The sequence below is a fragment of the Grus americana genome, chromosome Z, assembly GCF_028858705.1.
Source record: "Grus americana isolate bGruAme1 chromosome Z, bGruAme1.mat, whole genome shotgun sequence".
In the NCBI taxonomy this organism is placed as follows: Eukaryota; Metazoa; Chordata; class Aves; order Gruiformes; family Gruidae; genus Grus; species Grus americana.
Genome location: NC_072891.1, coordinates 22659490 through 22683720, shown reverse-complemented (window position 1 = coordinate 22683720; position 24231 = coordinate 22659490). Strand labels below are relative to the sequence as shown.

General features: G+C 43.3%; 2 protein-coding genes across 2 annotated transcripts in view; one reads left to right on the top strand and one right to left on the bottom strand.

The window, feature by feature from the left end:
• The first annotated feature begins 11474 nt into the window (after positions 1-11474).
• On the top strand, positions 11475-14465 carry SMIM15 (small integral membrane protein 15). The gene is made up of 3 exons (XM_054810131.1): positions 11475-11633; positions 11877-11952; positions 12652-14465. Exon 3 carries the CDS (start codon positions 12679-12681, stop codon positions 12901-12903), a length of 225 nt encoding a protein of 74 aa, XP_054666106.1. The 5' UTR covers positions 11475-11633; positions 11877-11952; positions 12652-12678; the 3' UTR covers positions 12904-14465.
• The window catches only part of NDUFAF2 (NADH:ubiquinone oxidoreductase complex assembly factor 2), a 77132-nt gene continuing 67352 nt past the window's right edge, over positions 14452-24231 (bottom strand). The window contains exon 4 of the mRNA XM_054810130.1: positions 14452-15567. Coding sequence (XP_054666105.1) covers positions 15310-15567 — 258 coding nt within the window. The 3' untranslated portion in view covers positions 14452-15309. The remainder of the gene's footprint in view (positions 15568-24231) is intronic.

Below are 24231 nucleotides of genomic sequence, written 5' to 3'. Positions count from 1 at the left end.
CCCAATAGCTCGTAATAAGACTAATCCACTCAGAAGATACCTTCCAGTCTTAATTTCCAAAACTAGGGGGTTTAAAGCATGAAGTATGTAAGGACATTTTAGACATCCTGATCTAGCCACAGTCAATTTGAATTAAGAGGTTGCTTCCCCTAAAGGCCTACCAGCATTAGTGCATATGCAATTGCTCCCTAATCCAGTTCTGTTAAATGACTCAGTTTATCTTAAACACACCTTAAACAGTTATCCCAAACATGTTTTCAGCAGTAAACCAGATAATTTTGACACAGCTGCTAGAGAGCAATTAAAAACACAGGCCCAGTTGGACAGTGGTCGCTCATATAAGAGCTTTGGCAAGTAACATTGGAGGACAGCTTCTTAACTTGTATCATCTATAGGCCGAACAGTTTACCTTACCATGCCCAAAATTACAGGTGTGGATCTTAATTTTTTTCTAGATATTAAAGCAAGTCAACTCCGACTAAATAAACATGCAGTTGGTTCATCAAGCTTTGTTAGGACCGCAAGTATACCTCTTCTCCAGGGATTGTGGCCCAGCCTCAAGTACTGTGTGAGGTTTTGGACACCTCAATATAAGAAGGACATCAAACTATTAGAGTGTGTCCAGAAGAGGGTGACCAAGATGGTGAAAGGTCTTGAGGGCAAGACTGAGGAGGAGCAGCTGAGGTCACTTGTTTGTTCACCCTGGAGAAGAGAAAGCTGAGAGGTGACCTCATCGCAGTCTACAACTTTCTCAAGGGGGGGCAGCAGAGGGAGAGGTGCTGCTCTCTTCTCTCTGGTGACCAGAAACAGGACACAAGGAGATGGAAGGAAGCTGCATTAGGGGAAGTTGAGATTGGACATTAGGAAAAGGTTCTTCACAGAGAGGGTGGTCAGTCACTAGAACAGGCTCCCAGGGAAGTGGTCGTGGCACCAAGCCTGTCAGAGTTCAAGGAGCATCTAGACAACACGTTTAGTCATATGGTTTAGTTTTAGGTAGTCCTGCGAGGAGCAGGGAGTTGGACTCGATGATACTAATGGGTCCCTTCCAACTCAACAGATTCTATGATTCTATGATTTAGCTGCCTGTGGCTCAAGCTCAGCACTGGCTTCATGCAGCTCTGTGCCCTTGAGTCAGAGGGCTGTGTAGAAAGAATGGTGTGAGAAAAAGCTGTGGGAAGTAGGGTCCTGTCCACCTTTACTCCAGAGCTGCTTTTAAGCTTGGGCTCTTGCTCTCAGTCTCTGCCTGAATTTTGTGGCAGGAATGTCTATGCTTGGTCGTCTGCCTTCCTGACTCTTGACTCAGGAGCTGACCTGCTCACTTCACCTTCTGGCTTGATCTTGGACCTGTCTCATCACTACAGGCTCGCCTGGTGATCTGAACTGTTGGCTGAACCTTGCTACTATCACTGGGCCTGCTCTGCTCTTTGTGCTCAAGTACTGTGGGACTGCACCCGGTGCTGGTGCAACCCCTCCTCTCTTGAGCCGCTCGGTACTTGGCACAGTTTCTCCCCTTTTTTTGAGCCACATACCTGAGCAGCAGACCAGAGCGTCAAGGCGCCCCCTTAATGTGTCTGGTTCTTGCTCGCTGCGTAGCAAGAACGGCCTGGTACACCTGTGCTTCAACGGCCTGGTACACCTGTGCTTGAACCGTGACATTCTTGTTCCCTCATTACTTTGGAACAATAGTGATAATTGATCACCTCCTGACAGCCTGGTACACCTGTACTTGAGCCATGGCCCAAAAGGGGGAGATGCCAGAAAAGTTCTGAGTCTGTGCACCTGGTGGAAATTACCAGAATATGTCATCATCCAAGCTTGCCTGGAGTGGAAAAGTACCTGACAAAAGTCAATTATCTTGGATCCTATAAACAGTGATTCTAAGTGAGACCCTTTGGAGCTCTCCTGGATTGCAGCAGGCTGTGATCACTATCCACCCCCAAGCTGAGACACCTCTCAGGAAAGAACTTCATGAGAATCATCTGCCAGGGTGAAGCCAGCCTTCTCCAGTCTCAACTATCTCCTGTTGAGGAATGCCAATACATTGCATTTCCTCTAAACCCAAAGAAAAATTTAACTATAAGCTAGCTTCTTTCACCCACCTCTACTTATATATGTATTTAAATACATACATTTGCCTTTACGAGTGTGGGTGTTGTATATCACTGGGCCCAAGCATTCCTGTTTGTCTGTTTGTACCTGTTTGTCTTATGTTATATGTTTATATATATATCTATAAACTTTGATTTAAGATACCTTGTAGTAAGCTAGGGCAAATCTTGTCATCTTCGAATCTTCAATTAAGTTGCTGTTTTGATCATAATATATTTTACTGAATTACTTGTAAATCTTTAACATTAGTCAATCATTGAGTGCTGCTAAAATTCAACCTTTGATTTAACTCATCCTATTAATAAATTTTGAATTGACTAAATCGTAACTGTGTCAAACACCTTCACCCGTGACACACCCTTGTCAGTGAGGCCAGTGTCCTGCCTGCCTTGGCCCCTGCCTCACCTTCCCTATAGAGTGACCTGCCCTTGCTGCTTACTGCCAAGTATGACTGTGAACCTTTGGAGGGTACAGAAAAAATTCCTATGCTAATTCTGTGGGTATGGGTCTTAAAAAACATGCATACAGGAAAGAATATTTTCACCTTTAAAACCATATCTGATCACTTCTATAAAGGCTTTCCATTACCAAGAGAAAATCAGATAAACGTTCAAATCTATTGGTGTTGTGTTCCTCAGAATGGAGAAACAGTTGAAGAAAAAGCACCTGATTTTCTTGCAGGAATGAAACATCTTGATGGCAATTTTCAGTTGCCTGAGCTCAGCTGTCTGAGTTTTGCAAGCTAGGCTACCAAGCTGCTTCTAAACAAATCAGATATATAGTACCATATTTGGTGGCAATCTAAGTTACACAATTTTAGTTCGTTGGTTTTGCTAAGTGATGCCTGTTCTAAGTGTGTGCTCCATATGTTTGAAACTTAGGAGGGGACCTGGCATTGGCAAGGATAGGCAAGCTGACAGTTACTCAGCTTTATATGCATGTCATTAACAATTCAATTATACATTTTGCAAAACTGACCACTGCTGTTATGATAAAGGTAAATTTATGTCAGTGAGATATGACAGCTGTGAGGGCATTTCTAAGAACATTATTTCCAATAGTCTGAAGAAGAAGGAAATGAGTATAAGTTCCATAGCAGTGAATCACATATATTTGGGGTTGCCTTTTGAACATGCAGTATCATGTGAACACATGATCCTGAAGCTGAGGTGTTTCAGATCACAAAATCCATGTAAAGACTGACTGATATTTAGATATTCCAGTGTACTGAGTTTGCGTGGCAAGGTTTGGGGGGGGGGGGGGCGGCTACAGGGGTGGCTTCTGTGAGCACCTGCCAGAAGCTTCCCCCATGTCTGACAGAGCCAATGCCAGCCAGCTCCAAGATGGACCCACCGCTGGCCAAGGCCAAGCTCATCAGCCGCGGTGGTAGTGCCTCTGTGAGAACATATTTAAGAAGGGGAAGAAAAACCTAGTGGGAGCTTTTGCAGCCAGAGAGAGGAGTGAGCAGATGTGAGAAACTTTGCAGACACCACGGTCAGTGCAGGAGGAGGGGGAGGAGGAGCTCCAGGCACCAGAGCAGATTCCCCTGCAGCCCATGGAGAAGACCATGGTGAGGCAGGCTGTCCCCCTGCAGCCCATGGAGGTCCATGGTGGAGCAGAGATTCCACCTCCAGCCCGTGGAGGACCCCATGCCGGAGCAGATGGAGACACCCAAAGGAGACTGTGACCCCATGGGAAGCCCACGCTGGAACAGGTTCCTGGCAGGACCTGTGGCCCCATGGAGAGAGGAGCCCACGCTGGAGCAGGTTTGCTGGCAGGACTGGTGACCTCGTGGGGGACCCACGCTGGAGCAGTCTGTTCCTGAAGGGCTGCACCCCATGGAAGGGACCCACGCTGGAGCAGTTGGTGAAGGACTGCAGCCCGTGGGAAGGACTCACGCTGGAGAAGTTGGTGGAGGACTGTCTCCCGTGGGAGGGACCCCAGGCTGGAGCAGGGGCAGAGTGTGAGGAGTCCTCCCCGTGAGGAGGAAGGAGCGGCAGAGACACCGTGTGATGAACTGACCACAACCCCCATTCCCTGTCCCCCTGTGCCACTGGCGGGGAGGAGGGAGAGAAAAGTGGGAATAAAGTTGAGCCTGGGAAGAAGGGAGGGGTGGGGGGAGGTGTTTTAAGATTTGCTTTTTATTTCTCATTACTCTGATTTGATTGGTAATAAATTAAATTAATTTTTCTCAAGTGTTTTGCCCCTGACAGTAACTGGTGAGTGATCTCTCCCTGCCCTTATCTCGACCCAGGAGCCTTTTGTTCTGTTTTCTCTCCCCTGCCCAGCTGAGGAAGGCAGTGACAGAGCGGCTTTGGGGGGCATCTGGCCTCCTCTGTGTCAGCCCACCACATCTGTTCCTGGCAATGTTCCTTTACATTTGATCATTCCACTTTGCTAAGAATAAACTGAAAAGCTTTTAACTTCAGGTGTTTTAACTCTAACATGAAAACCAGGTAAGAGAAGATATTAGAATTTTCTGTTTTGCTAAAGAATACTTCTCTGCCAAGCAGAAGGCAGGAGGGATGTACACGTAATGCTACAGACTGCTATAGCATTCCATTCTGTAGGACTAAGAATTCAAATAAGGTACAGACTTCCACTTGCACTGACAACAGTTTCTTGCCATATAAGACAGACCAGGAAGTAGCCAACAATGCTGGTTGTCTTTCAGATCTCAGTGACTCATATCATACTACTTATAAGTTAATTTAATACTGAAATTGGCACTCATTATCAGTACTGAAGATGTATACACTGTCTTTCATCAGCAGAATGCTCACAGTACTTTATAAAGTGTTTCTAAACACACATAAGCAAAAAACATACTACCATGTTCATATGGAAAATGGCGGCCACATAATACAGAGGGAAAAATCTATCATAGCATACAGGTCTACTTGCCCAAAAAGGAATAAGAAATTAGAATTAGGGTCCTTTGTTATGACAGCAGTCCTGACATTAAAGTATATCCTATAATGAGAGTCTAAAACTTCACTTTTACCCTGGATCACCAGGAATCCTTGTGGTACCCTGTAAAAAGAAAATCAAAATCATTGGAGCTGTGAAAAGAAATTTTTGCTTATGAAAACTTGTTACTTCAACTAGAATTTATCAAGGACATTAGAACAGCTGCAAGACATACTCCCTGGCTATGTGATGAACATTGCAGAGCACTGAAACACTATGCAGTACAATTATTATTACTGCAAGTATCAGGACCTCATTCTTACACCATATGCAGAGTGCAACGATTCAAGTAAAGAGGTTCTTGCATGCACTATCTTGGGACATTTGTTCAATTCCAAGTGGGGATACTGCGACCTGGTGAAGCTGCTGTGACATTTAGTAAAGCTGTATCATTACTTTCTACTGCTCTTGGAAAGAATTTATAAAAATAATAACTGTGCTCAGCTCTGCTATGAAATGTGATGGTGTCCTGGTTTCAGCTGAGATAGAGTTTATTTTCTTCATAGTAGCCGGTATGGGGCTGTGTTCTGGATTTGTGCTGGAAACAGTGTTGATCACACAGGGAAGTTTTAGTTACTGCTGAGCAGTGCTTACACAGAGCCAAGGCCTTTTCTGCTTCTCACACCACCCCACCAGCGAGTGGGCTGGGGGTGCACAAGGAGTTGGGAGGGGACACAGCTGGGACAGCTGACCCCAACTGACCAAAGGGATATTCCATACCATATGGCGTCATGCTCAGCATATAAGGGGCTGGGAAAAGAGGAAGGAAGGGGAGTATGTTTGGAGTGATGGTGTTTGTCTTCCCAAGTCACCGTTACGCATGATGGAGCCCTGCTTTCCTGGGGATGGCTGAACACCTGCCTGCCCATGGGAAGTGGGGAATGAATCCCTTGTTTGCTTTGCTTGTGTGCATGACTTTTGCTTTAAACTGTCTTTATCTCAACTCAGGATTTTTCTCACTTTCACTCTTCTGATTCTCTCCCCCATCCCACCAGGGGCGAATGAGTGAGCGGCTGCATTGGGCTGAGCTGCCGGCCGGGGTTAAACCACGACAGGTGGATTAGACAGAAGTATGGTTCTGGTTTTCTAGATCTTCTCAGAACATATATAGTACATACAGAACAGGCTAAGTTTCTTACCTTAGAGTGTGCATCAGTTTAGTTCTAAAAAGAACGTTGTTCAAGACTTAAATGTCAATCAGTCTCCTCAACTTTGACTTCTCTGTTGAAGAAGTCACAAAACAAACCTACTTGTACACAGGTTTGGGTAGATGTCTAGTTACCCACTAGAAATACCAACTTCTAGTAAGTTTTTGTAATAGAAAATAGGGTAAGACCACAAATAGAAGAAGTATTAGAACCGCACCCATACTCCCTGAATTTAAAAAGACTGTGTTTAGATCCATTACTTGCATATGACTTTGTAATAGGCATAAATTGCCTGTTAAGCTTCTACAAAATCAAGGAAAATCTGAATCCTAAAAGTTAAACTAATAGTCATACTGACACTGCTTCTTTTATTCAACAACCTCAAAATATTTTAAGAAGGTGAATAAATGTTACCACCTACATATACATAAAGACGTGGAGTTGATTCACCGAAGGATATACTGTTTGGTTTGGGTTCCTTGCACTTCGGTTTGGCATTTAACTGAGGTGTTTAAGCTGGGAATGCAATCCTTAGTGCCCTCTACGGTCCGTGAGAGGAAACAGGCAGCTTCAGAGTGACTGGCATCCCGGCGGCCCTCAATCACTGCTGGGAGGCACCCGTCTCTCTCCATTGCCTTTCTCCATGGTTCCCGGGGGATCAGGCTTCTGTGGAGATGCCTAAAATTTTCAGAATATGCCCAGGCTTAGTGTCACAGTTGGTATATGATCCAGTTTCTTACCTTAACTGCTACTCTAAGCTACATCTGGGAAAAGCTCTGAGGATTTATAAAACTGTATCGATGCTGATTTTTTCTCTCCTTCCCTTTAATATAACTCAAGAAAATCCAGAAGCCAGTTAATACCCATATCAGTCATGACCATATCACAATGCAGTGATGATGTAGAAGAAAATATGTCTATTGTTTGAATAATGTGTTGGGTTTGCGTGGCAAGGTTTTGGTAGCGGAGGGGCTACAGGGGTGGCTTCTGTGAGAAGCTGCTAGAAGCTCCCCCTGTGTCTGACAGAGCCAATGCCAGCCGGCTCTAAGACGGACCCGCCGCTGGCCAAGGCCAAGCCAATCAGCGCCTCTGTGATAACATATTTAAGAAGAAGAAAAACACTTAGAGAGAGAGAGCTTTTGCAGCCGGAGAGAGGAGTGAGAAGATGTAAGAAACTCTGCAGACACCAAGGTCAGTGCAGAAGGAGGGGGAGGAGGAGCTCCAGGCACCGGAGCAGAGATCCCCCTGCAGCCCGTGGTGAAGGCCATGGTGAAGCAGGCTGTCCCCCTGCAGCCCATGGAGGAAGGATGAGGGGGTGTAGAGATTCCACCTGCAGCCCGTGGAGGACCCCACGCCGGAGCAGGTGGAGGCACCTGAAGGAGGCTGTGGCCCGTGGGAAGCCCACGCTGGAGTAAGTTCCTGGCCGGACCGGTGGACCCGTGGAGAGGGGAGCCCAGGCCGGAGCAGGTTTGCTGGCAGGACTTGTGACCCTGTGGGGGACCCCACGCTGGAGCAGTTTGCTCCTGAAGGTCTGCACCCTGTGAGAGGGACTCCATGCTGGAGCAGGGGAACGATGAGAGGAGTCCTCCCCCTGAGGATGAAGAAGCGGCTCTGGTGGGCACCTGGCCCCCAGCCAGGCTCAACCCACCACAATAATTTTCATTTGTACTTCGATAATTCTTTTCCCTTTTTTGAACTGTAAGACCTAAAATAGGAACAAATGAAGGATAGAGTAAGGCCTGACACACTTCAGTTCTTCAGTTATCATTCATTATAAGGGTAGTAAAAACAGTGCTAACACATAAATGAGTCCACTTAGAGCAGAGAAGCAGTTGATCATTCTTTAATTGAATATTAGATATACATACTTCTATGTTCTATCACTTTCTTAAGATAAAAAACTGTGCAGCATGTTACTTGGCCTATGGGTTGTGCACTGTCCCAACACATGCTCTACCCTTGAAAGTATATAGTAGCAGAACAATTTATAAGGATGGTTTGAAGTGAATTAAGTAGAGCAGCAGTAATACTCATGATTTTGACTACTTTTGTCTTTGATACTCAGACCTAGCTGTGTTGAATGGTAGCCAAACTGCAAATATATGAGGTTGATCATGCAATTTACAGAATAAAGATATACTGCAGATCAACTTAAACATAAAACAGCAATGTTATTAAACAATGATTTGTAGCAGAAAAAGAACCCTTAATCTCCGGTGGTACAAAGGAGTTTTGTTGGCTCAAGTAAAACTATAAAAACCAGAATGTTTATTGGCTGGCACATACTGTGGATATATCATACACGGTCAAAAAAGTGCCAGTAAAGCTTTTATGGCTTAGAGATTTTACAGGCTGGAGAAAAAAAGGAACAGTCAAGTTACTTTTCAAAACTCTTCAAAAAAACACCATTGTGCAATGGCAGAAGAATTCACCTAGCTCTTCTAGTAACTGGGACATTCAGCAGGTGGAGTACAACATGGCCGGGACATTAATAAGTATACATAAAGATTATTGGAGAATTCATGCTGTATGTAGAAAAAAAGTAGTTTCAAGGAAGTAGTTTATCCTCGGAATTTACAAATGATAAAAGCATAGTTAGAGATCACACTGCGTGAAATATTTAGTAGCTTCCTTATATAGAATGATTCTGGAACACTAATACATGTCAACACACCTCAGTGAAATGAATATATTTACTCAAAGCTTGTCTTCACCACACACACTCAAATACTCATAGTCTCTTCAGTCACTCTTGACGTGGGAAAAGCTTCGCTTTCATGCAAGTAACTCTCCCATTTTTCATGCCTGTATTACATTCTCAGCAGATTTCTCTGTATTGTATCTTACTTTATTACTGCTGGATTTTTGGAGTGCTGTTTCCATTCCTCTGCCCACTCGCTCTTTGAAAGTGTAACAATGAACAGTAATGCTTGTCCTCTCCAGCATGCTCTCATGAAATTCCATTGAAATGGCACTTTTAATGCTGTTCATATATGTGTGTATGTATATATAAATTAACTAGTGATTTAATTTTATCAAAGTTGGTGGTTCACAAATTCATACTGTATTATATTTTTATGCTACTTCTGTAGCTGCTGCCATTGAGGTTATGTAGTTGCTGAAAAGCTTAACTCCATCCTAAGTAAAGTTCCCTCCTAGCCTAGATACCTGGAATGACATCTAGGTAAACCATTATATGTTTGGTATGAATCGTCACTTTCACACTTCAAACAATGTGATCTTTCATCGGTGGATTCTTTCCTGCTCCTTCCTAAGCCCTCCAATTCTCTCGCTCATCTGCTTGTAACTGACAGATACAAAATTAAAGTGTGTCTGTCTTAAAATACACACTGCCACATACAAAGCCATAAAAAACAGAACGGGGTGATTTGAAGGAATTCTAGATGAGATATAAAAGAAAGTACAGATTTACAAAGTAGCTGTTAACTGCCAAAATTATAGTTAACATAAACATATGCTTAATGTGGTCTTTTAAAGTATTCTCATGGTTTGCTAAGGATTGTGGTGCTTTGTTTGAGCTGTAGTGAATTCTGGAATTTCTGTTCTCTCTTTGACAACTTAAAGTACAACAACTCAGTAACTCAGAGAAGCAAAACAAGTACCCTGATCTCCTGTGGCCTTGTGGTTGAATTCCTCTGAATTTGGTAGAATGCAAGCCCCAGATGAAGCCTTCCCATCAAGTAGTAAACCCGTAACACCTCTTCATTCCTAATACTGCAGCTTTCAGTCAAGGTTGTAGGCTGGGCCTCCCTACCTAGCTCCCTGGGATCCAGTGCCAGGACGTGTGGGAATGGCTCAGAGCTGCACCAGGGGAGGTTTAGACTGGACGCTGGGAAGCATTTCTTTACCGAGAGGGTGGTCAAGCACTGGAACAGGCTTCCTGGAGAGGTGGTCGATGCCCCAAGCCTGTCAGGGTTTAAGGGGCATTTGGACAATGCCAATAGAGAAGGGAAGGGAAGGGAAGAATATTTCAGTTGGAAGGGACCTACAACAATCACCTAGTCCAACTCCTTGACCACTTCAGGGCTGACCAAAAGTTAAAGCATGTAATTAAGGATATTAACTTTTGGTCAGCTCTGAAGTGGTCAGGCAGTTAGTTGGACTAGATGACATTTCTAGATCCCTTCTAACTGAAATACTCCCTTCCATTTTCAAAAGATATTACAAAAGCCTGAACACTACAGACAGTTTTTGAGTAAGAATGCACAAATAATGAAAATTTGCATATAGCACAAAGTTGCATTCGACATACTCAATCTGAAGCATTTTAGATTAGTTAGATCTATTGTCAATGACTCATTGACAAAATATGTTTCTTATTTGCCTGTTTGCTGCCTTTTAAATAATATAAATATTCAGAGAGATAAAAGATATAGAAAAGTAGAATGCCCTCATGGCATTTACTGTTACGCTATAGAGAAAGGAACTCCCGAACTGATCAGTACAATTTAAGTGATTGCAAGAACCCTAAATTTTCAGTGTGAGAATATTAAAGGCTTGAACAGTCAGTCAGATTATACTGAGATCAGCCGGGTATTTTCGGTGAGGTCAGTTCAGAGCGGAGCAGTGCAACAAGCACAGCTCTGATAGCAGCAAGCGGCTAGCTATTGCACAGCACCTCTGCCCCAGGGAGCCGCATGGTGCACGGCAGCCAGTCACTGACAGACCAGCAGAGCAGGTCAGGATTTCCCACAAGGTGCAGGAGATACATGCGGTGTCTTGCCAAGCTACTGGCAAAAGTTACGTGTGCTCTACCTCCAGATCGTACCACGCCCTTGAGTAGCACTATAACGGGAGAGAAAACGGAGACGTTACAGAGCAGTGACACCACTTGTGCACGCAGGGCACCAGCTCCCACACCTGCGCTGGCCCGAGCGGGTCCCCGATCGCTGCCAGACTGTCCATGGGTTCGAGCTGCGTGCTGCCGCCAGCCTCAACGGGGCTATTTTACAATGTGAAAAAACAGTTCATATATCTCGACAATTCCTTTTTCCTGGCGACAGCCCCTTCCAAACAAGTAGCAGACGCCTCAGCGCGGCGCAAAGCAGCCCCGTGCCGCACCGCACCGCACCGCCCTCTCAGTTAGGAAGCACGGCCCGGGCGGGGCGGGGCGGCGCCCACTCGCTACAGGGGCGTGACAGGGCGGGGACGCCCCGCCCACGCCCAGGTCTGTGTGTATGTGCGTGGCCCCGCCCCGCGCCGCCCCCGGAGTGACGTCTGGCCATCTGGAGAGCGGGCGCGAAGGAGGCGTGTAGGGCGCCCCGCGGGGCCGCTCTAGCCAGCTGCGGCGGGTGGACTCTGTTTCCTCCGCGCCCGGCCGGCATGGGCGGAGCGGGCGCCTGCTTCCTGTTTCCGCTCGGCAGGCCGGCGCCCTCCAGGGCAGCGGTACCGTGGGGCTGTGGCGGGGGGCGGCGGGAGGGAAGTGAGGGGGGGCGGGACAGCACGGCCCCCCACCCCACCCCGTCCCGCGCCCCGGCAATGTGTTCCCGTCGCCGCCGCCGCCATCCTCCGTTCCCCCCCTCCCCCGACCCCCGGAGCAGCGCTACCTGTGCCGGGCGGAGCCGAGCGCTGCCGGGGACGGGCCGCGCCGGGCGCCTTTCCCTCACGACCTGTGTCTTGTCTCCGCAGGGACCTCGGCGCCACCCTTCTGTCGCTCGAGGCGCCCGGAGGGTGCCCGAGGCGGCGCTGGGCCCCCCCGCCGCAGGTGAGGGCGGCGCGGCGGATCTCCACAGCACGGCCGTTGGGAGGGGGCGGGGCGCGCGGCCGGCCGTTACGGGGCGGGGGGGGGGGGAAGGGTGGCGGCGCCAGCGGCGGTGTCGGGCGGCGGGAGGGCGGGAGCCGCCAGGGAGGTGTGCGGGTGGCGGCTGCACGGCTCCTGGCCTGGCCGAGGGGCCCCGGGGCCTACCCAGCCCGCCTGGGCGCTCGCAGGCGACCTGAGCCCCTCTGCGCGGGCTGACGCGCACGGCACCGCGGCGCTCGCGGCCGGCAGTTTTGATGTTGGTTTTGACTTGCCGACTATTGCTAGTTCACTACTTAAAGCGCTGCCCCGGCTCCCTCGCCTTCCTGGTAAAACTACAGAAAGATACGCCAGCTGGACTCTCTTTCCTTCTCTTTCAAAGCAGCACAGACCTCGCTTTTTTTTCCGTGTAGCAATTTTTTCTTGTTAGTGTCCGAAGCTCTGTTGGAAATGCCTACCTGTTTTGTAAATACTGTATGTTCTGGTAGGGTCAACAGTTTGCATTACACTTACTTTCACGTACTATACAATACTTTTAACTTCTAGAAAAAATGAGTTTGCTCTTTAATAATGAAAGGTAATGACTTATATTAAAATGGTAATTACTGTGTATGTTAGCTTTTATTTTTCTAAATACTCAGGAAATATTTTTTAACTATTCCATAGGGTTTTCCCAACAGAAAAACAGAAAAAATGTTGGATATCAAGGCTTGGGCTGAATACATCGTGGAGTGGGCTGCAAAGGACCCATATGGCTTTCTTACTACAGTGATCTTGGCCCTTACGCCATTGTTTGTAATTAGTGCAGCACTTTCGTGGAAGCTTGCAAAAATGATTGAGGCCAGAGAGCGAGAGCAAAAGAAGAAACAGAAACGCCAAGAGAATATTGCAAAAGCCAAACGAACAAAGAAGGATTAAATGGGGAAAAAAAGGCCTTCCTTGAGCAAAGAACACACTTTTTAAATGAAACACTTGTACATTGTGTTGTAACTGTCCTTTGATACTTGATCCTGTTATTTCTTAAGTATGAAATTGAATCTCTTCAATGTATTTTTTCTGCTGAAATGATTTGTGTTGAAGCTTGCCCAAGTGACACTTGTTAGTCATGTAATCTACTACTTGTGTTGTAGTGCAGGTTGCTTTTCTAAATTTGTATGTTAAATTAAAAAATTAATCTGTTGGGTGGCTCTGGAGGTAGATTTCTTTTTTTCCTTATCTGAGCTATGACTTAACAAGTTTGCTAAAATTGTCAAAATTATGGGGAAAATGTGAATGGTGCACTGGATTACAGAAAGGCAAGTTTTGGTATACGTTCTGCAGAGCTGTAGAGATGAGCTAGCTTCAGCGTTAGGTAGCATACCTTACTCATTTCCTTTAAGGACACTGCATATGGCCCTGCCCTTCATTCAGCTGTGTGCCCATAGGGGCTGCTGTAGTGTTTCTGATGGTGGGGCTTGTCTGCAAAAAGGACCTAATGTAGCTTTTCCTGTTTCCTGAACTACCAGCTGTCAACAGTCTTTAAATTCAGCCCAACCTCTAGGAAACCGATTGCTTGTTCTTATGACCTTCATTTGTCTTAGGCCACTCGTGCTCTACAAAATATACTACTATGTTTGGTTTTCCCTAATGATCACCTGAATGTTCCACCTGTAATTAATTTGTTTCTGCCTTCAGAAACTTTATGCCTCAAAAGATCCCCATAAAGAGGGTGAGACCAAAGGCCCAGGTGGCCTAGTGTGGTGTCCTAGTAACCTATAGCAGGTGGCTGTGGGAGAGCACAGGAGGAGGATGCGCGTGCTGGCGACAGTAGTTCTTCCTAGTTGCTAACCTTCTGGGTGGCTTTGGTTTAGCACCTTCTGAGTTTAGGTGGGATCTTTGTTCTCATGGCCCTTGAAACTGCTGCCTTCCAGGTTGCAAAATGCTGGAAAAAGTCCAAGTGGGGTTTGCGTTGTAAATACACCAAAATTATTTAACCTTAATTCCAGTTTATGTTTTTCTAACAGAAGTGATTAATTTTTCAAAGCCTAATTTTTATTAATGGTCTAGTTCTAAAGAGCTTGTGGCAGTCATTAGGTTTTTAGACTTAGCATATTTCTAAACAGCAGCAGAGAGTTGTGCTTTCTAGCAACTAGTCCTTTATTATATTTAAAAATAAAACCTTAAAATGAGACCATTGTTCAAATGAGGACACCTGTAGAGCTGGCTGACACCAACGGGGATTAGAAGCGGGGAGTCCGGCTGAAATGACTTAAAGTAAATGTGAAGTACTGTTGATCCCCTTTCGATTTTGTTGGTCAAAGCAAGCATCATTATGACATTTTGGCATTTTAGAAATACATGAGATTAAGTCTCCATGTTCTGTATCAAGTGTTGTCAAATGTGTATGTGTTCCATCTTTGATACCTATGTAGCTTAAAACATTGGAGGGGAACTGACGAAGGATGCACTGCATAAATAAATTTGATATTTTTTTCAAAAAATTGTGTGGTCTTTATTTTGACTTGTTCTCAAACATCATCTCTAAGCAAATAATCTGCACATTTTATGTATCTAAACTATGGCCAAATAGATCTAATCATTTAGGGAGGTCCCCACATACACCAGAAATAAAAACTAATCTGTTTTTCTAAAATATAATTAATGTCCGTCTCTTGTCCCAAACCCTGTTAGTTTCCATCAGCTTTATCAAGTGCTTCTATCCTCAGTTAGAGTAGTTCTATGTAGTTTAACTCAGCCTGATTTTATCCTGTGCTCACTGCTGGCTGCAAATCAAACATTATTTGAATATGTTGATTGTTTTCTAAGTTACAAGAATGCCTCTAAGATTAATACAGTGCGTAGTTAGTGTAGTCATAGTGATTCCTGTTAATTAAATCAACTTTTCCATCCGCTTGCCAGAGGGAAGCATGCTGGCACTGCCAAGGGAATTAGCAAGCACTCTGAAGAACTACCTTAAAACTGATGCCTAGGTTTGGGAAAATTTAAGTGCTGATTAACTAAAGTTTATTACATGAAGAACAATTTAAAAAATCAATTAATCTTCCCAGAAAAAAAAATATAATTAAATTAGCTAGAAAACCTTCTACCTATGATTTTTTTCGAGAGTAACTGATGAAGAGCAACTGTCAAAACCAAACTTATGAAAACCAGGATGTTACTTAAACCCAAACATTTTACAGTAGTTTGTTGTGATTAAGCCTATTTGAACAGTTCTGCAAAAATAAATGCTTTAATATTAACTTACTGCACACTCACTTATACGTAACAGCTATTTATGTTGTCAAAATATTTACCCATTAGCGATATCTGTACATTTACAACTGTTTATTTATTATGACTGCTACCACTGCCTGGTGGCATCCAGGAACCCGGCTGAAAGGTACTCGCAGTGCTTGTCGGATCTTGCGAAGGTTCCTTCTTTCCATAGTAAGGGGCTGATGCATGGCCCTTAACCTGAGTATGAACTGGTCCAGCAACAAGTCCCTCCTTGTATTCCTTGGCCTGAAGCAGCTTATCCTTCTCGGATACATCTTTGATTTTCTGTTTCATTTCTTCTCTATAATTTTCATTTTTAAGAATCTCCTAAGAACATGGTAGAAAGGTAATTAGATAAATCAGAACTAAATGCAATATACAATGTTGAAATAAAACATTTTAAACAGGTTTTTTCCTTAATTTTATAATCCTAATTTTCCAGTGTACATGTAAAATAAAATGTGGCAAAATTAATTGTTTTTCTACAACTGCAATTTCAGCCCTAGTTTAAAATGTTAAAGTCACATTGTCGAAGCCAAACTGAATTGTAGTGTCCCAGTTTCACTATTGTACTGGATCAAAAAGGAAAAGAAATTAAATAACCATCATCATCAAATGTAAAAATGCATTAGAAACAAGGCTACCTTTCACAATGTTTTCTGTGTAGGACTTACTTGTTACTATATAGCTATTTATCACTTGCTTTTCTTCCTGTAACCCACTATGCCTATGACTTTAGGTAGCTGTGCCCCAGGGTGCAGTTTTGGGAGAAAGATATGCAACCCTGGCTCTGCTAGTACATAAGCTGAAGCCATGCAAGAATAACAAATAAATAATAACTAAAAAAAAAAAAGTCAGGACAGAACTGAAACTACTGAGATGGTCCTTGTAACACAGGAGAAAAAAACACTGGTGGGGGGAAGCTGAAAAATCCCTGAGGGAAACCCTGCCCAGGAGGCTCGGCAGACAGCTCAGTAAGGCCAAGGACCAGCACGGTCCAAGAAGGGAGGCCAAGACGTCCTCAGCCGATGACTGCCTGGCTAGCAAAGGTGAGCCAAGGACACTAAGCACAACACTGCTTAGGCGACATGTATGTCAACTCTAGGTATCTACCAGGTATATAGCTAAAATAAATGTACTGCATTTATAACAGGTGTAAAATCATACCCACTGCCTCTGCATAGGTAATAAATTCAAATAAAAGTGATCTAGTTTTTGAGGTTTACCTCCACCCCTGATAAACTGAAGCAACTCATGCATGATCCTATTGCAAGGCCAAAAAACCCACAGGACATGTATTCAGAGATGGCTCGTACAACTTGCTGATTCAACTTCATGAAGCTCTGTGCTGAATCATGGTTGGGAACAGGTTAAAGCTGGACATTCACTAAGAAAGATGACCCGACCTGGGATTTGGCTGCTTCCACTGAGAAATGCTGAGACTATTAGTTGAAGCAAGTGCAATCACTGGCTTGTCCACAGGTATAATGTAATAATTGCTGTTAGTAGACCTTGCCATCTTGTTCAGAGGAAAACATAAAGAACTCCCAAAGTAAACACAAAGAAAAAAGCCCTGAAAAATACTGAAGCTTGGTTCTTACCCGTTAGCATATGCTTCCTATTAGAAGGATGATTTGAAAATTCTGCTAACAAGCCTTCTCTGTGCTTTTATTAGGACAGATAATGAAGAGTATTAGAAAAGAGAGCAGAAAGGTGATATGAATTTTTATAACACTTCAAACCCAAATACAACTTAACTGTAACCAAGACCATGTAACGAGGAAGCTGCTAATAGCCACATTTAGACTGTGATACAGAAGAAAAAAGGCTGAACAGCTTTCTCCAGATTACAGGTATATGGCAGAGCCAAGAGGAACTAGACCAGCATACTTCTGAGTAGAAGACCACGACATAATTTTAGGAGTGGCATTAAAATACATGTGATATTGCCAAGAGTTGACATAGCAAGTATGTGAACATTTAAGAACATTTTAAAAGGCAGTATTTAAAGAAAACCTTATCTTAGAGATATCATGACAACTAACACTTTTTTCTCAGTCCTTAACTGCCTCTATACTTAAATTCACAGATGCACAGAGCAGAAGCAAAACACTTCACATACCTATACACGAAAATACACAAGCAGCACATAAAAGACTTTGCCAACTGAAGGTGGGGGACGGGAGAAAATTCTCCCATGCTCAAATAAAAATATTGTCAAGTGTAACAAGGTCAAATTTTCAACAGTCAGTATAGCAAAACCCCATTACAACATCTCTCAATTCTGTCGTTGTTTACCACTTGCCTGTATAAATCTACCATGACCTTACAGATTTCAAGGGGATTACTCCTACAGTGCTTCTATTACCCCACTACTAAGAAACAAGGTCATATACCTTTGTGATATCTGAAGACATCATAGTTTCTGCTAAAACAGCATGAAGTGATTTATTAAAAAATGAATGTAATTCACTTACTGTGAACAGCCACTTACTAACTTCAAATCTTTTCCAGTGATTAACAAAGTTATCTTAGTCAGGTAATAGCAGCTGTACCTAAATTCCAAATGCTCCAAGTCCATTTTAAATGTTGATATATTACTTCGAACTGGTTTTCAGACTCAGTAAGGCTTTTTCAATCAGCCTTCACTGGCCAAGGTATAGTTGTGAGCTAGTAAAATAATCATGTTGATCTTGAAAAAAGCATAAGGAATGATCCTCATTAGCAAACACAGCAAAAAAAAATACTGAAGTGACTTGTTCAGAATCTTCTACACAATGCACACCAGGACAAAATTTCTTCAAGTTCAAAGTATCTGCATGTATCCATTTTATGCATTAAATTCATGACACTAACATGTACACTGAAATCAGGGTTCCTGTGGTCAAAAAGAGAGAAAATGTGAATCAGGAATCTCGTGTCGATTGGCAGGTTAGAAAAACTGGGTCAAATAGATGAGTTTTCTTACCACAAACATCTTGCCCTTTGATACTGGCAAGTTTGTTCTGTGGAATTCTCTCACAGGCACAGAGTCCTTCCTGTTTCTAATATTATCACCAGCAAATACTCTATTCTCAATTCTCAGTAGAATATATGTATTTTTTTTAAAACATTGTGATTGTATTTCTAAATACTATCGGTTCAACTACCATAGCCACTGCAGTTTGAAGCAGTTGTGAGACTGAAGTTTCTCTGCCATTACAGACGTTTAAATAAAAGATCTGAGTAGTTCCAAATTTGAATAGGATAATCAACTTGGTTCAAAATGCAAATTTTAATGAAACTATTGCATACATAATTATAGAAGGAATTATCCTTAAAACACACTAGAAATGTACAGGATTTTTATAACTAACGGTCCAAACTTGGCTTCAGTTTATCTGCATGGCTCGCTGCAATTAAATACAGTCGGTGTTAGAAAGGTTCCTCCCCAACCTCCCGCTTCTACAGGGCTTCCTACCACCTGCTCAACAGTAGTAGAGAAGCCAGTATCTGCTGGGCTCTTCTACCCATGACACATAAGTAGTGGGTAAATCTGCACAGGCTCTTCCAGCTCACCTGCACACAGCTACATTTTCACTTTAAGGCTCTGTTGCTACCCAGCCCTGTACTGTTTGATATACTGTAAACAGAAACTGGGAGCAAAAAGTCTTTATCTTTGGTTTGCTTTCAACTTACATTGGCAGGTTCAGAACATTTATCTTCTCTCCTCCTCCAAGATGAATCGAGATATTTTATAAAATGGCTAGCTTCTCTATAAACTGCCCCCCAAAACATACCATTTAAGTTTTCTGCTGAAATATAAGAACATGAATATATAATGTGATCTGACCTTTAGGGGAAACGCAAAATCATTCTATCCAACACAGAGAACACAGTATCTAACTGCAGTTTTCTAAGGGTTAGCTTGTTCTTCCAAAACTCTCTTTACAGAAATAAATGGTAGAAGCCCTTTGAACCTGCAGTTCTCAGGAGGCACATGGCATCTGAAAAAAATGCCCTTTATCATTTTTGTTAAAAGAGAAAACTAAGGATTTGGATCATGCTGCAAAACTAAAAAATGAAAAATGCCTGAAGACATCCAGCCATGGTTTACACCAGCTGAAATCACCACATGTAGATGTTCACCTTGAAACGCATCAGCTCCCAGCATTTGGAATAAGATACACACGATGTAGCAAGAACTAGGCCCAATTACATGTTCTACAGTTTACTTTTAGGTGGAAAGTAAAAGAATAAATTTTATTCACTGCAGGTAACTACTTGTCCAGCTTTGGTGATTATTGTAAGCTCTATAAGGTTTTTAATCCTTCTAATGACTGGAGCTGCATGCCAGTCCCTCCTTAGAAAGGCAGGGTTTAAGAAAGTGATCTCTCAGGTTTTCTTGAAGAACCCAACATTCTTATTAAGGAAATGCCAAAGCGGCCCTATGTGGAGTTTGAAGCAGCTGCTTTTCATCCAGAAACTGACAACTTCTGCATATTTTGACATCTTAGGAGTGGTAACAGCTGCATGAACAAAGAATGAAAGACAGCCTGCTCCTGAGGGCAATGCAACCCAAGACACGGTGCTGTCTTCCAAGTGCGTTGCTGCAAAAGGGATCAGGCTGTATTTCATGCCACTGGCATGAAAATTTCCACTTCTCCTGAAAATTATACTTTTGTTTAAAGCTCTCACTTAACTCTAGCTGCTGAGTTGTATCACCAAGCATCCTCTGCTGCTTGGAAACTGTATTCACCTCTACTCCATAGAAGGAGAAAAATCTAGAAGTTTGTCTCTAGTCAAAGGACTTTCAGCACCTACCAGGCTGTACTGGAGGACCTGCATTGTAGGCTGAAGATTTGGAACGGAGTGTTCTTTCACTCTTAAACGATCTTATACTATCGCTGCTTTCCCTTTTCTGAATAAACTAGTAGCCTTACAGAATAAATACAATCAGTTCCTCCTGGTAGGAAAATGTCATAAATGAAAAAAAGAGGTTTCTCTAAACTTGCTTATTCCTTCAGCTGGGGTCTTGCTCAGTAGTGACTAGCCTTTATGAACACTTGCTCATAGAATCATAGAATCTTAAGGTTGGAAAAGACCTTTAAGATCATCAAGTCCAACTGTCGACCGAACACCACCATGTCTACTAAACCATGTCCTGAAGTGCCACATCTACATGTTTTTTGAACACCTCCAGGGATGGTGATTCAACCACCTCTCTGGGCAGCCTGTTCCAATGCCTGACCACTCTTTCGGTCAAGAAAGTTTTCCTCATATCTAATCTAAATCTCCCCTCACGCAACTTGAGGTCATTTCTTCTTGTCCTATCACTTGCTACTTGGGAAAAGAGACCAACACCCACCTCGCTTCAGCTCCTTTCAGGCAGTTGTAGAGAGCAAGAAGGTCTCCCCTCAGCCTCCTTTTCTCCAGGCTAAACAACCCCAGTTCCCTCAGCCGCTCCTCATAAGACTTGCGCTCTAGACCCTTCACCAGCTTTGTTGCCCTTCTTTGGACACGCTCCAGCACCTCAGTGTCCTTCTTGTAGTGAGGGGCCCAACACTGAACACGCGCAGTCACTTCCCTGGTCCTGCTGGCCACGCTAGTTCTGATACAAGCCAGGATGCCGTTGGCCTTCTTGGCCACCTGGGCACACTGCTGGCTCATACTCAGCCAGCTGTCGACCAACCACCCCCAGGTCCTTTTCCACCAGGCAGCTCTCCAGCCACTCTTGCCCAAGCCTGTAGCGTTGCATGGGGTTGTTGTGACCCAAGTGCAGGACCCAGCACTCAGCCTTGTTGAACCTCATCCAGTTGGCCTCGGCCCATTGACCCAGCCTGTCCAGATCCCTCTGTAGAGCCTTCCTACCCTTGAGCAGATCGACACTCCCACCCAATTTGGTGTCATCTGCAAACTTACTGAAGGTGCACTCAATCCCCTCATCCAGATCACTGATAAAGACATTAAAGAGATCTGGCCCCAATACTGAGCCCTGGGGAACACCACTTGTGACCGGCCGCCAACTGGATTTAGCTCCATTCACCACAACTCTCTGGGCCTCGGCCTTCCAGCCAGTTTTTTACCCAGCAAAGAGTGCACCTGTCTAAGCCATGAACAGCCACCTTCTCTAGGAGAATCCTGTGGGAGACAGTATCAAAGGCTTTACTAAAGTCCAGCTGTTGCTAGTCTTCTCCACAGGCAAACGTCTGTACTTAAAGCCTTTCTATCCTGCAGCACCTCCTGAACCCCACAGTCAGAGAACTCCTCCTGCCCTTCCTCAATGTTTCCCTCCTGGTCCTCAAGCCAGCCATCAGTTATACCACCACTTGCCTCCCATGGAGCATTTTCAATCTCCTGAAGGCAAAGGGCAACCCAAACTTGTGAACAAGTAGCTCTAAGGATGCAGGCAGCCAGACATACAGTACCAAAAACAATGTCCAAGAGGGACTGTTTAAAGGTTATTTTAACAGACTGGTACTTGTGTTGTTTTTGTTCTTTCCAGATGACTTTCTAAAGACACTATACCCAAGCGTATAAATACAAGGGCTTTATGTATTATTAATCTTGAGCAAGATGTCACGTTTCATTTCAGATGGGTTTGTATTTTGATTAAATTAAAAATAAATAGCTTCTTTATGTTGTTTTAGAAACTATTCCAACTTCTTAAGTTATCTTAATTACATATGTTGAAATACTCATTATTTGTCCTGATTTGAATAGGATTAGCTAACTATTATTTGATGCCAGAACTGAGAAACATCTGGACAGATTAATGTTCATTTTGAACTGTACAGACACTACATATTCACCGAATACCTGCATTTTGTTGTCTAGTTTGAATAGTTTGTCTAATCATGAATGAACTCGAACTCTGAAGTCTGAACTCTGCCTGTTAAAAATCCATATATACAAGTTAGCAAAAATTTAAAAAGATGACAAATACAAAGGAAAAAAAACCTGGTTTGGAACAGTACTAAAAAGTTGATTGTTGTAAGACAATTTAACATGTCAGATTTTTTTCTTCACTGACAAATTAAATAAAAGTCCATCAAAGTGCTAGAAGTGAAGCCAATTCACCTGTTTTTATAGTATCACCAAACTGGTTAACTAAACTCCTTTTTCCAGCTTGACAAGTTAAATAGGCAAGATGAAATAATTGGATATTACTTCATATTTCAAGAGTAGGAGGCAGAAAGATGACCTCATCACTGGGAACATTGAATGTTCTGATCCAGGGCAGGTCTTGTTAACTCTGCAACTGCGCAAGAGCTCAGCAGAGCCAGGCTGGGAACAAGAAATAATGAGGTAAATGAAGGGCTGTGTCAGTGCATGGCAAAAACAGAGGAGCAGTTTAATTAGAAGGGAGTATCTGGCTTTGCTAAAATACTTAACGCTGAGCCAACTGACTGCTAATTTTGTAAAGAATGTATGTGCTAAATATCTTTGGTCAATCAACATTAGTCAAATCAATGTAAGATTTGCTCTATTCAGGTTTTGGTTTTGAACAACTATCTGATCAGTTGCAATTTTAAAACATCAACTGTATTCTGTGCACTCAATGTGATTCTTTAGAAGAATGCACCCTGCGTAATTCAGAAGTAAACTGATCTGAATGATCTTTGTGGGACACATCACAATTTATGGTATCTCTCATTGTCTATGCTTTTAGCACAATTTTTTTGACCTTTGAACATAAATCAGATAAATTATCCAAACAAATAACTAACCTAACATAGCTGCTAGTTTAGAACAGTTACTTTTGCTTGCAACCTGCAACCACCCCTTAAACATAAGCAGATACAGAAACAGACTTCTAATGGTACCACAGGTTTTTGAAATGGGAAACTCTGACTTCCATTCTATTGTAAGGGAAAGGTAACTCCTTAGGATCATCTGTTCCAGTTCACTCTAGATGAAGGCTGTTTGTGCATTTTGGGTTCCTAACCCTGTAAATAAGAGGTGCACTAATTCTTTGGAATCCACCAGTAACAGCACAACAATTGCAATTACTGTTTAAAGCACTCCACAATTAATCTGTGTTAAACCAATATATTGATTACAAATATATGTACAAATATATGATGACAGCCCAATATTTAGTTTTAAATGCAGTGCTAATACCACATTTACTACCAAGCTAAATCAGTTAAATACTAATTCTAACTCACAGAAATTTTTGTTTAAATCAAATCTACAAAGAAGCAATGCTAACTATTACTAAATTACTATATTGCTACTTCTGAGCTACAGAATCTCTGGCATGAACTGACATAGTCTCTATGGCACCAATGTAGCACACGTGTATTTGGCAAGAACGTGTAATGAGAGGCAAAAGGAAGAGAAAAGGCACAGACACTGGAATGTAAAGCATGTGTTGAAACATGGACTCAGTAGGAGTTTGTGCCTGAATTATTTTTGTAATACTGCAAAGATTTTTGAAGTATTACAAAAATTACATCTGTACACAGATGAAACCATGTAGAAGCAGCGAAACACACAAATTAGCCTGGCACCACTGCACTCTGCCCTGAATAGAGGGCAATGTGTAGCCTTGATGCCCATAGAGCAAACAAGGAACTGTAGCTCAGCTTGGTCCTTGCTTTCCCCTTACTCTACATATGATGTAATCTGTACCAGCTCTTTTCCTGGTACACGTTACTTCTCCCTCCACCCCCATTCAGCTGTGCTTACAGCAAATTAGGAGACAGAGCCAATGCTCCATGCACTCCCTCCCACATGAAGAGGAGTAGCAGAGCAGCAGTAGTGCTCTCCCCTACAGCCTTGGGATCTGCAGCACAGGCAAACTGGAACTAACGGGACATACTGGTGCCTCAATACTCTTCCATGGAGGCTGACAAGCACCTATGTGTCAAACCTGAGGAGAAAGTTAAAGTGAATAAGTGAGCTCTAAATGATGATGGCTTCTTCAAGCTCTCAATTTTTTAATTTTTTTTTTTTTTTTTACTGACTTCTCTGGCCACTCCCTTCTATTTAGACCTTTGTAGCTCA